Source organism: Pangasianodon hypophthalmus, chromosome 20, assembly GCF_027358585.1.
Source record: "Pangasianodon hypophthalmus isolate fPanHyp1 chromosome 20, fPanHyp1.pri, whole genome shotgun sequence".
Classification (NCBI taxonomy): Eukaryota; Metazoa; Chordata; class Actinopteri; order Siluriformes; family Pangasiidae; genus Pangasianodon; species Pangasianodon hypophthalmus.
Genome location: NC_069729.1, coordinates 3,699,779 through 3,713,265, shown reverse-complemented (window position 1 = coordinate 3,713,265; position 13,487 = coordinate 3,699,779). Strand labels below are relative to the sequence as shown.

The 13,487-nt window shown below is 42.3% G+C and overlaps 1 protein-coding gene across 7 annotated transcripts in view; it reads right to left on the bottom strand.

Annotated features, from left to right (window-relative positions):
- magi1b (membrane associated guanylate kinase, WW and PDZ domain containing 1b) overlaps window positions 1-13,487 on the bottom strand; it is a 144,672-nt gene that overhangs the window by 20,382 nt on the left and 110,803 nt on the right. For 6 of the 7 annotated variants that reach the window (XM_053227178.1, XM_053227179.1, XM_053227174.1 and 3 more), the window contains 3 exons: window positions 6,647-6,678; window positions 4,258-4,483; window positions 356-447 (listed from right to left, as the gene is read on the bottom strand). In XM_053227178.1, the coding sequence (XP_053083153.1) occupies window positions 356-447; window positions 4,258-4,483; window positions 6,647-6,678 (350 nt within the window). The remainder of the gene's footprint in view (window positions 1-355; window positions 448-4,257; window positions 4,484-6,646; window positions 6,679-13,487) is intronic. The other variant, XM_053227175.1, reaches the window with a different exon arrangement.

Genomic DNA, 13,487 nt, shown 5'->3' with positions numbered 1-13,487 from the left:
AAACAAATAAACAAAAAATACAAACAAACCTGTTATTAGATACTATGATGTGCCTTGATATAGGGTGTATGAAAGTATCTATGATTCAGCCAAACAAAGAATTCAGGTAATTATGGTGAAAAAAAGCCAACGTATCAAATATAAAAAGTGGGAATATGTACGTTGAACACTGAAATCTTAAATAATGCTGATTCTGATATGTGTATCATTTCTCTAAGGTGAAGTGTCCCTGGGTCACTACAGCAGTAACACAGAGTGTTATTTTATACTATTTTAGCATACTAGCATATTAAATAAAAGGAAGTGAAAAGATGTGGAGATTTATTATTATTATTATTTAAAAAAATACACTCACTGGCTCTCCTGGTTCATTCCCTCCGAGGATCCGGAAACCGAAGCCTGTATCCTTCCTCCACAGAAAGATATCCTGCTCCTGGTAATCTGGCACTGAAAAGGAACAAACAACCCAAGGCCACGGTCAATTCACCTGCAGCATGACGCAAATGGTCTTAATCATTCCCACTGTTCTGTGCTCTCGAGTTCAGCAGCAGCCAGGAACGCCAGTAAAAAAGCGGCAGCAGCACTAATAATGTCATCATTTTAACAGTTGCACCTGGGGTTGGACCCAATCAGAATTACGGTCAGGTTCAATTTTTCATAAGGCCTTACAATCGACAGCCAGGCCTGCAGCGGCAGCTATTACCCTGTGAAAATGATCCTGTAAATCATTGCGGCCTGAATGAAGTAATAATGGACTAGCAGAAATGAACAAAGAGTATAATGCAACATATATCTTATTTATTCAGGCTTCTCATCATATAGTGACAGGAATAGTGATTAATTTAGGTTAGTGTTTTGCAAATGAATAAAGAACTCAATCCATGGGAAAACACCCAATCATGCTCCAAATATGCATGTAATTTTGGACTGAACATGTATTTTACGCTACTTTCACATATGCATCACTTAGTCTGTTTGAACCAAACCCCGGTGCATTCTGGAGATTTGGACTGACGAAGAAAAAGAAAAAATAATCTCTGGATGCGATACACAAAAAATATTTTAAGCTATACTTTACTTATGTTATCTAATCTTTTATTGACTCCGTGTGCTCCATGCTTGGGCAAGTTTTAGGATTTCTATGCTCATTTGGTAAAGGTTTATCCATCTTTTTTCATCACCGTAATTCTTTGCCATATGGTTTCTACATGATGCTACTGCTATATGTGATATTTCACAATGTCTTCCAAGATGGCAATTAACAAGACTCTGTAAACACATGGTTACTCGTGCGGTATCAGCTTCACTTCATTTGGAATAATGATCTACAGATGTGTGCTGGAAGCAAACTGACAAATTGCCAGGGCTTACGCATAAAGATTAATATTCAAGTGAGAGCCAAGAGATGTTCAAGCCAAGGAATGTAGATGAGGCAAGAATTGTCGACTGCTGACATTAGGGTTTGCTTGACCTGTGGTCAGAAATGTCCATCTCTCACATTAAGCATCATCAAACACGGAGTCCTGCTTTATTACAGTTACCAAACCTACTTGTTGGAATGGAGGTTACTGTTTGACAGTCATGGGATTGGATAAAGGGATTTGGGTCTATTCTGCACACTCGAGTTGATGCAGCAGGAAGCAATATGGGAGCACCAGGAACAGGAGCAGATTGGGCTGCAATCTGTCCACTGAATCATCGGTAGCCTCTTTTTCCACTTATTCTGTTGAGGGTGTTATTGTTGGTCCCAATGCCAATTAGCACAAGTGTTTTCTTCACTAACCATGGCACTGAGATACTTTGGCATTTCTCTGCACTAAGCTGACATGCAATGACGAAAAAGGTAGAAGACTCCAAATGAAGTGCCAGAAATGTAAGACCAATCAATGAGTAGCTACGTCATGAAAGGTTCAGGTGCGCAGAGGATGGTTATCGAACTGTACAGAAAAAAAAAGACACAGAGTATGGTTTGTAATCATCCCGTGCAAAATGAAGCCCGAGTCAAAATAGAAGCACCGCTGGAACTACTACTATATGTGTTCAGAATCATTCGGCCCTGCAGCGGCAAAGAGGTCCCGATAAAGAGAACAAAAAGTGGTATACTTTAACGGTCTTGTCCAGGCAGTCATGGCGGTAAATAACGTCTGAAACCTGCAGTGTGCTGGATTGTTTGAAGTGACCACATACAATGAGATAAGAAGTATATGCAACCTTGTCATGACTTTGAATCACTGGAAGGAAATGGAAACCTGAAATTGAAAAGGGCTCTCCCTTCCCCAGTTCTTCTGCAGTATTGCTCCCAGTGCAGGTAATGCAGTAATCTGGAAATCGAGGCTAGGTTAAAACTTGAAATGTCCATTACCCAGGCAATAAGAAGCAGTGACTTGAGAGACTCCCACACCATAAAAACTGGCTGCCGTTGGGCGTGGTCAGTTTTCCCAAATCATTCAATTTCCATTAAGCTGCAGAAATGAGTCTCCAAATTGTCTATTATGGTGCGCTCCAGCTTTCAGCTTCCATTCACTTAAGCTGAAGTCACTTAATGATACTTTTGTGTGTTTAAGCTGAACTCGGTAATTCCCTCTCAGGGCTGCTCAGGCACAGCTTACTGACTTCTGGCTGGCTTCAAAAGCAGCGATCGACCAGAATCTAATTGATCTGCCTCTAATTACATCTTACTGCACGGACATTGGCTGTTCTTGGAGGGAGACCTCATGTTTCACTGGGTCCACAACTCCAAATCATGTACCCATGCAATAGCAAACAAAGTTAACATAAGCTGTCTCAGAAGCAACTTTCCATCTTCCTTTTTCTTTATTTCATCTGCCAGGTCCTCTTTGATTCACCACCCCTGCTCAGATCCGTGGGCAGCGCTGCTGGTCACAGCTCCCCTTCGCTTTAAAGTGTTCAATAATGAAAGAGTTGTATAAAAGCAGGGGTCACTGGAGGAATGATTAGCTGCTGAAATCTCCAGACCATGCGTCCTCTCCTGCAACTTCTTGCCAATGGGTGAAGGGTATTCTGGCTAATTAGCTGACTCGTCTGTCCAGCACGCAGACATAAAAGAAATATGGGATTTCACCATCTTCAACTTCCGTCAGTTATTTGCACATTTGTCAGAAGACCATAGGTTTTAAGGGGCACTAATGTGTAAAAGAACACTGATAGAGGGATGAGGTATAATTGGCCCAGAGAGCCAGTGTAATATTGGTCAATTTCTGGCACCTTTGTTCTTAAGGGTCAGATCATAGAGAAGGCTAATTATAACTACACATAGTGTGGACAGCAGAGCATTGCAATATAATGGTCCCTGACAGCAAAATCACACATCAGATTCTCACAGAGAGTTAATGGTTTGCAGAGCCATATTTTAACGATATCTCACTGCGCCGGAGTTAGGCTAAGAGATCTAACGGGGAGTTGTGGCAATTGACAGGTACTACAAATCAAGATTTTACAATATTAAATCTTCTGAAACATAGCAACGCTTATCAGGTTCTTCACCTGCACCGCCAGCAGCACCAAGCTGCCACTGCCAGGCCCTAGAGCAAGGCCCGTGACCCTCGACTGCTCAGTTGTATAAATGAGATAAATCTTGAGTCACTCTGGATAAGGGTGTCTGCCAAATGCCATAAATGTAAATGTAATGTAAGTGAAGCACTGGTCTGAGGCAGACAGAGATACACCTAGGATTATGGCGGGTGTAATTGATGGATCTAATTGAAGCATTGGCAGAGAAAGCGGTTGTTTGACTAGAAGATCTGGATCCATTCAGTTACCACCCAAACTGGCGCTTTCAGGATTGTAATGCTTCATCATGATGCACTTGCACTGTGACTGTAAAACAGGCTTTTAAGAGAGTTTTAGATGGATGGCATGAGATTTGATGAGTAAGTGGGGAGTAAGTGGAATGGAAGTCTGAAGTTAGCAAGATGGCCAACATGGATTACAGAGTGTTTAACCTGCAATTGGATATGAATTGTATTTTTGGATAGGGAGATAGGGAGCATGGTTAAAATGGAAAAAAAAAACTTGGATAGAAAGAACAAAAAAAAGAAACCCTGTTTCAGAGGTTGATGAGAATAAGGAAGGTATATCAAAAATAGAAATGATCAGAAAATGCACCATGCAAAGCAAAGAGTCCTCTCGAACACCATTATTCCTAAATCTTCTAATTTATTCCCCTTTTTCCAGCTTACAATTGACCCAATAGCTCCAGTTCCCAAAGACCCACTACCAAAATCCCATATTACTTACGCCTACTTTCATACATGCTCCTGGACTGGGCCCAAATTTTGAACGGGTCCGGTTTCTTGGCGAGCGTGCCGTCTGTTGCCGGCTCCTGAGGGGGCAGGCCGGGCAGCGGCTGGGCGGGGGGAGGCGGAGCCGCCGTCTCTGTGGATGGAGCCTGCGAGGAGTGGAGAGGCGAGTCTGAGGGAACACTGCGGTGGCTACCCTGGCTGTCTTTTCTCTCCAGCGGTTGCTGTGGGCATTCAGATGAGAGTATGCATGTGGAGATTAAGTGGGTATGAGTTGAGTGAGAATTAGAAAACAGAGAAAGATGAAAAATAAAAACAGCTCAAAGCAATCTACTACACAAGCTGAGAAGATCGGGCACACTAGTACATGTTATTTTAGTGCACTTTTGATCGAAGTACACTCAAACAAATCCATGTGACATCCCATCTCTTCCTATCTCTTTCTACATATCCGTTCTCAAATATATTTCATGTACATCCAAAGCTACAGCTATAGGTAACAAATAAAAGTAAAAAAAACAAAACAGTGGCTCTGTTATGCTGTGGGCACATTTATTTATTGTTGCTGGGTTGGTTTGGCTTCAGGTGTCCCCCATGGAGAGAGAATCATTACTGCAAATCAGTATTAAGTTCTTCTGACTGATCACCTTTATCCAATAAAGAAACATTTCTTTTCTTCATACAGTAAAGAAACATTTGCATGAGAATGATACAAATCATATCACAAGATCTCAACCCAACTGACCACCTATGAAGTGACATGTTCAACACCGCCATCGCAACACCAACTGAAGGAATTATCTTTTAGAAGAACATTGCTCATTGGTCCAGTACAGTTTTAGAGATGTGTAGAATCGATGCCAAGGTGCAGTTAAGTTGTGCCAGTGGCTCGTGGTGGCCCAGCACCTTACTAACACACCTTATGTTGCTTTTTCTTTTAATTTGTCATGTATCTGTATGTTTCTGCTATGTAGGCGTGAAGCAATTTTCTTTCCCCAGCCTGAATCCTTTTGAGGCCTGACTGGGATGGATAAAGCATTCACGCTGGCTTACAGACAGAATAAGATGATGTGGAAAAAAACATACACAGTATCAAGATCACAGTTATTGTCGTCACTGACTGTACACACCTACTTGAATCCATGCAGGCTGAAACAATTATCTCATATCTGTAGAGGAAATCCCGTAAGAGAAAACAACGGATTGCTGGACGCAGCTGAACTAAATTAAAAAGACATCTCTGCATGCAGAAATGTACCAGCTGAGATCCAAGACGACCATAAAGCAAGAATGTGAGTGAAATCAAGTTGTTGTTTTTTGCACCCCTTATAGCATACAAACAATGGATCCTCTAGGAGTTTAATGGCTGAACGTTCTACTGGAAGCCTTTTGTAAATGGTAAGCGCTCTGATGTAGGGTTCTACATACAGCCTTTAAGTCTTCTCCCAAGAGACGAACTGAAGAACTCCTAAAGAACCTCTAACTGTAACATTTTTACCCTGAAATTGTAGAAAAAAAGATTTCTCAAGTGTTCTATGCATGGTTAATCAGATCTTTTTAATCAGGTTCTACTTGGAAGGTAAACCCTTAGTTGTAAGGTTCTACATATAATCCTTCAGGTTTCTTCCATCGTTACAGACACAAGACATTTTTAGATTTTTAAGAGTGAAAAAATGGTTATTTACATAAAAAGGCATAGAACATTTCCACTTAGAACTTTTTAGGAGACTGTTAGCCAAACCTTTAATGGCCCTATGTAATAACTTACAACTGAGTGTTTCCATCTAAAAGAGCTCCGATTTCTTTTATCCAAGAATGAACATTTAACCCTTCTTCTAACAGCGTGGATCAGTAGTGCCCTCTGTTGCATATCCAGTTCACTAATATGTAGTAATAGTATGATAGATATCTGTATTATAACATGTTTAGCCTTGTACCTTAAATCACAAGAAATATGGGTCAGAGACAGACATTTTTTTTAAACAGCTGACATTACCACTACTTTTAAGCACAAACTCCTGTAGGAGGTGCTCTGGAGCTCTTCCAGCTCTGCTCCGTCTTTAGAGACGTTTCAAAACCTGGTACTGAGGCGAACACAAACAAACCCCCCTCCCAAAGAAATCAGAGTGCAGCATCCCAGGATTCCTCACACTGATCACTGACAACATCCAAACCCCTCCAATTATCTCTGGCACATACTGAATCTCAGCCACACACTCACACACACTCTCTCTCACACACACACACACACATAGAGGGAGTGGAAAAACACAAATTGAATGGAAGCTAAACCACAGCAGGTAAAAACAACAGAGATAGAGAAACAGAGAAATAGAAAGACGGAGAAATAGACAGAGGCTGAGAAATCTAGTAAATAAAATACTCACCAGTTTTGGGCTTTTCTTGGCAGGAGCCACCCCTAAAAAAAAAAAAAAAAAAAAAAAAAAAAAAATCAGAGAGAAATATTAATATCGCACGCTTAAATGTCACCTTCCCCACAGGCAACGGCAATTCCAGACTGAACAGATCTGACTGTAGCGCTCAGCACAGAGGCAGCAACAGCCTCCTCTCTCTCTTTCTTTCTCTCTCTCGCTCTCTCTCTCTCTTGTTCTGTCTCTCCTCTCACTCTTACTCTCTCACTCGCTGTGGTGAAAAATAAAAAGCAGCAATCTTGATCAGCATTCAACACTCAGAGCAGGAACGATCCACCAAACCTGTGCAAAATTCACAAGACAGCCTTGAAAACATCCTTTACTCTACTCAACGCTGTGAAAGAGACAGGGAAAAATAAAAACGCAAAAGTGGTAGAGCCTGGACAGGTTCTAATCTATTACCCATGGAGATGGAATCCAAGCTACTGAACATTAAATTATAGGCAACGCTCAGTTCTCCTCTTACTGAGACCATCTTCCAGCATGCCAGCTCCTCGTGCCTCCTCTTCTGAAGGCTCCCGAATCTACAGGCTCCCCTTCGCTCGTCTTTTCTCCTCCCTCTTGCGCTCTAGCCTTTCGCCCTCCCCCTGCTGTGCATCCATCACAAGCTCGCTCTCTCTCATCTCATCTCTCATTTCTCTCCCATCCTCACTGTCGGTACCACAGGGACATGCATGCCTCCCCTCCCCTCCTCTCCATCCCTCTCTCGTTTTCTCTGTCTGCTGGAGGTGGGGGTTGACACATGCAGCGTAAATTACAGGCTCGTAGATAAATGCTTTAAAGATCAGTGGAACAAGAGAACAGGATATGAAACAGATCTGAAAAACACAACGTGACCCTAGGTGACATGCATCAGAAGTACAACAAACCCCTTTTCTTATTGGCACAAGTCTAGGATAAAACTTTTTTAAAGGGATTTGAAAACGATAGTTGGGGTCTGACGTCTGCCTAAGAAATACTATTAGTACATAAACATGTTTATTGGATGATTAAGTCAAGGTCATTGAAATGGTTTGCCTTTAACCTTACAGCTCTGAGAGTGTGTGTGTGTGTGTTTGTGTGTGTGTATGCGTGCATGTCCTGATTCTATCTATGCCCGGATAGCAAGAAAATGCTTATTGATTTTGAACTGTCCCAAGGGCAAAGCACTGCTGGACACAAACATATATATACACACACGGCAGCTCTTATTATCTCAACAGCTTATTCACATTCTGTAAGTGCTTTGGTCTGGTTTCATTCATCGTGTCTATCGCTCATCCTGCTGTTAAAGATAATGCATGAACAGCGAGTCCAAAACTCGCGTTACGGCTACGCAGCTTTTAACCTCATGTCATCATTACGATTCACAAATTATACACTTTCATGCTGCATTTATGATTATCGGCTATTCTGCTAAACGACAGGATACCAACTCAAAGGTTTTGACTAAAACCTTTCATTAGGGTTAGTTGGATACCACCAGAAACCTCAGGGGGCGGGGCCAGGTGGATATCATCAGAATGCTGAGGGGCAGGGCCAAGAGAATAATACCACAAAGCTGAGGGGTGGGGCCAAGTGGGTAACACCAAGAAGCTTAAGGAAAGGGCCAAGTTGATAATAGCAGAAAGCTAAAGAGCCAGGTGAAACAACTCCAGAATGCTGAGAAGCAAGAAAAAAAACTTCTTGAAGCATGTGCAAAGCTGGGGATGGGGCCAGATGGGTGGCTATTTTAAGATAAAGTGGGCAGCATCGGAAATTTAGAGGGGGAGAGGCCAGGTGGATAAATCCGGAGAGCTGAGGGGTTTATGCTTGAAAAAATCCTCTCAATTACTGCATCAAACTATAAAAAAAAATTCATGTAGAATCTTACACTCCATCAAGTGAAACAATGAAGTGTTGATTGACAGATTACATGAAATGATTAAAACTTAAGCAATGAGACACGAGTCAAGTTGAACTTCTTTTCTTTCAAAGCATTAAACCGCACACTTGAACAGCATCCTGCCTTCCTCCACCTTTTTCCAGCTGAGATAGAGGCCATTAAACGTTAAAACTCCCTCCTCTTTCTGTTCTCTCATTCTCTTTCCTTCCTTTTCCCTCTCGCCTTTCCCTTCATCTGTTCTTCACTCCGATCAGTGGATGGCAGAGGAACGGAGCTCATTCAGACAGACGTCAGCTCAAAGGTGCAGTGTGAGGAGACAGCAAATGAGGGGGCTGCACGGCACGGACAGCAACACAACCACAACCACACACACACACACACACACACACACACACACACACACACACACACACACACAAGAGGACGAACACAAGGTGAGCACAGATAAAGACAGTAAGAACCCACAGGGAAAGCCATTTCACTCCCATCGCGTCCTCTCTCTTACACAATACACACAAAAGTGAAGGGTACCGAGTGTGTGGAAAATGCTAAGCCATGAAAATGCTTTAAATACACATCCAGACACATTTATCTTTGTGAGATCAAGAGATTAAACCAATGCTACAACAAAAACTGTTTATCCTATCCAAGACACAAGCACAGTGTAAGAGGAAGTTGGAGAAATCTGCCCTTATGACACACTTTGCTTGTAGGTGAGGGTAGTGATCACTGGTAAGGGTGCCAAAATTACTGTTGAAACAAAAAGGTGTCCAAACTTGGGTCTTTCTTAATCCAGTATGCTGGGAGAAAAATACATCAAGAATATACATGAGAAGTGTAAGAAAATAAAATTTTAACTGATTTATACTTAAGCTCATTTACATAAAAAAATGCATGTGATGTTGATAAGACCGTGTTCTTAGCTAGGTGTTAGCTTGCTAATTTAAAAAGAGAAGTGCAGTGAACCCTGTCATTTATTTTAATTACAGTTAGAAAGGGACAGAAGTTGCATAACTTGCCTAAGTATCAGATATTGGCCTCTGATACTGGTGGATGATGGAATCAGTGCATTCTTATTTATATAAGCTACTAGAGATGGATCGCTATGACTAAGAGTTAATTTTTCTAACCTGTTATGTCACACCTGATGTTTGATTGATTGGGATATCAACATAAGCTTAATTAACAGAATCCAGAGGGTGAAGTATGCCAGTAAACAAAGTTCAGAGGGGTGAGAGACACGTCTCTCTTCGCTAAACACTTAACTGAAATGGAGTCGAGTTCACATTGTGTCTGTGGGTGAAGAACAGCATGACCTGGAACATCATGACCCTCGTCAGGCACAGTGGAAACTAATCGCTGTGTTAAATGAGACGAGAGCATGTGTGTATGTGTGTGTCGTACTGTGAGTGACGAATTCCAATGGTCAGGTCCATCTGGCGGCAAAGGAGCAACAGACGGTTTCCCTGGAAACCGATGGAGCCTGACCCAGTGCTCTTGAGGTATGAAGAGAGCATGCACATACACGCATACACACAAAGAACCTGATGCCCAGTGGCTAAGCACTGACACGACTTCACAGCTCCAGAGAGGAGACAGTCCACTCGGAACTGACAGAACATACGGGAATGTTAAAAGAGTGCAGTGAGGCACAAGACGATGCGCCAACACACAGCTTTCAACAAAAACAAGTTTTCCTTGACGTAGCAGTGCTTGTCAACCCATACGGGTACCAAACCTTCACAGGCTTCCTAAACATCTGTTCTGATCAATGCCACACACACCTTGCCAAAAAACATGTGCATCAATTCCTAAGCTGCATGTTTAAAAACCTCTCCTGTGTGTAACTGTTGCAACTGAGACGAGGCACAGAAACCCAGAGACAGCTGTCTGTTCCTGTGTAGCTTGGTGGCTCTTTGTCTCTTTTGTTGCCATAAACAGAAGCCACTCATGGGGTTGGTGTTGGCTACATTGTCATCACCACCATCAACCTGCGCGCCACTAAATTTTGTAATTTCCAGCCTCTGACTAAGAGGAAAATACCCTTCAACTCTGAATTCCTACTCGGAAAGTTGGGAGGGTCTCTTCGACCCCGAGTTCAGCATGTCATCATAGCTGTTTACACCGTCGACGGTAAATAAAAAAATCACTTCACTACTTTAAAATAGTTTATTGTAGTATTTGCTTTAGATCAATCAACACAGACACTTTAGTAATCTATAACACTGTCCATATAGTTCGCTGTTCACTGTAAATACAAGCAAATACATCATAAACTCATGATCAGTAATGTTAGCTGGCTAGCTTGCTGCTAACAAAACATAGAGGCTTCCATGTTTTGTTCAGACTTCCCACTTCTGAGTCAAGTCGAGCCCAGCATTAACGTGATGTCTGCGAGGGCTGCATGGAGATGAAACTACCTTCATAAATTACTCGCTTATGTGCTCTGTGCGATTTCGTATTAGCCACTGTGTACAAGTCCTCCAGTACTGCAGGTGGCGCTGTTACAATTTTATGACAATTTGCACGACTACAGGAAAAGTGCAAAGTGCACAGCTGCAAAGTGCCAACAGCATGGACCACGGTGATGCAGAAGTACGTAAACAAATGTTAGAACATGAGGAAGAGGAAGAACTGCTTGTTTTATTCCCTAAGGGAAAAGGAAAAGACAGATAAGATGCATGTGGTATGGGAGACCATTAAATAAATCGAGGGTTGAGAACCAGTGATTGTAACGAGCAATCACAGGCTTGGTCACACAGTGCCTCCGTTTGCTCAATTACATCATGCTGTTCGTGGAAGCCAACAGAACACTGTCGCTGCATGAAGTATGCTGAAGCCTTTAATGTCCACCACATCTTACTGCCACGTGACCCCCCTCGGCCTGGCTGAGCTTGACACGCAGCCTTTGTATGTTATTATTTCTGTTATTATTTCTGTGTTTTTCCCCCAGAACCAGTGCTGCTCATTAAAGCTTTGCACACCGTCAGCAAGACCTTAATGTATAGAGTACAGGGAAAGCAGTCGGTGCCTCTCCTTTTAAAACACTAAATCACTCCCTCCCGTCTGCTCTGCGTCACTGTCATTTATCTTCTGCTGCTTCTTGGCAGGCCTGGGTATATATTTGTTAGTTACTCTTTGCTGGCCCTTTGTGAATATTATATCAATATGAATCTTCACAAAAGTCCTAAAATCCATCACTCTTTCGCTGGGCAAGATTAGCTTCTGACTGTGTCTAGCATGAAAATGATATGAAATTAGAAATATAACACAGTCTTGAGTTTAAATCCCAGAACAGCCAGGAAGCCACTCTTGGACCCTTGAACAAGGCCCTTTAAGGTATAGGAAGTTAGCTTCTGTGTTTCCTCTAAAGCAGCGTCCCCCTTTTTACTTGAAATTCAGGTTTAGTCTGATTACTCATTGGTGCCAAAACCTCAGCTGTAATATTAACGTTGTTCAAAAAATAGAATAAGATCAGCGAGGCATACTGGACTTTGAAAAGATATGCATGCGCACACACACACACACACACGCAGTAACACTGTACCTCATCTACGTCTGTCCTACTTAAGTTAAAGTTAAGGAGGATAGTCGAGTTGCATGCAGCAGATCTTTAAGGCGGATGAGAAACTTGTGCAGACGTCACTGCTGACTGACTCAAGTAATAGTGAGTTTAGGAAACCTAGACCAGATGGATCATACAGGCCTTGTCCTGAAGCCACGGTTCTCACTAGGGACCAATTAAAGCAACTTAGACCTTATCAGTGAAGCTTACTGTGGTAGGAAGCCTGACACACACACACACACACAGAGAAAAAGACTGTTGCACGGCAGCCAATTAGGAGGCTTCATCTGGGAATCAGAGAACAGCCATAATTGGTAAAAGAATGATAGTATGATGTGCTCGGTCTTTTCCATTCCTCTACACACAAACACACTCATATACACAGATACACCTGTTCTGGCTCTCTGAGGACACCAGCTCAGAATGCTAGTAAAGCCTGAAACACATTTTAGCACTTGAACCTCTCCATGTGTGAGTGTGCATGTGTGAATTTTATGTAAAACAGTAGAGTCAATGTTGCACTTCTAAAAGGATCCTGGCTATAAAAAGCTTGGCTTTTCAGCGTGCGTGTGTCAAGTTCTTCATTTAACAATTAAATTACTCTTTTAGACACTCTCGACTTTCCTCATGATAAATGTGCTGTATATCTCGTCAAAATCACTCCTTCGCCTTCCCTCCCTCTGTCTCGTTCCTCCCGAGAGATTCTGGTTGGGTGCTAATTTGTTTTCAGAGATGGCACCAAGGATTGGGTCTAAATGTCATCGCACCTAACGCAGTGAATGGAGAAGCAGGCATCTGCTACGGCTGGAGTGATCAGATGAGTACAGTGTGGTTGTGTGTGTGTGTGTGTGTGTGTGTGTGTGTGTGTAGGACAAACTTTGCTGTCTGACACAGAGAACTGTAATTAAGGTTAAGGCGAGAGTAGAGAGTAATGAGAGCAGATCAGGCAGATACTCCCACCAGGAGGTGTCATACTGAACATCAATCAAGCACTGATCTCAGATCAGCCATCACGTCTATCAGGAATTCTAAAGCAACAGCGATATCACTGATCTCAGATCAGCCATCACGTCTATCAGGAATTCTAAAGCAACAGCGATATCACTGATCCCAGATCAGCCATCAGATAGTCTCACACAGCCTGAAATCTACTTTTAAATGTTTCTGTTGAGTGGTAAAAGCGAGATCTTGGAATGCATGTAGGTAGCCTCGTTGTTGAACTCAGTTTAAGCTGGAACGCATGATCACTATCTCGGCATGTCTTTAGGGTTCATACAGTTTGTCTAAAGAGTCATTCAAAGCCTTTTCCACCACTATCAAGGTGGACAATCATAATAAAGCAGATCAACATTTCGAGACCTAGGACT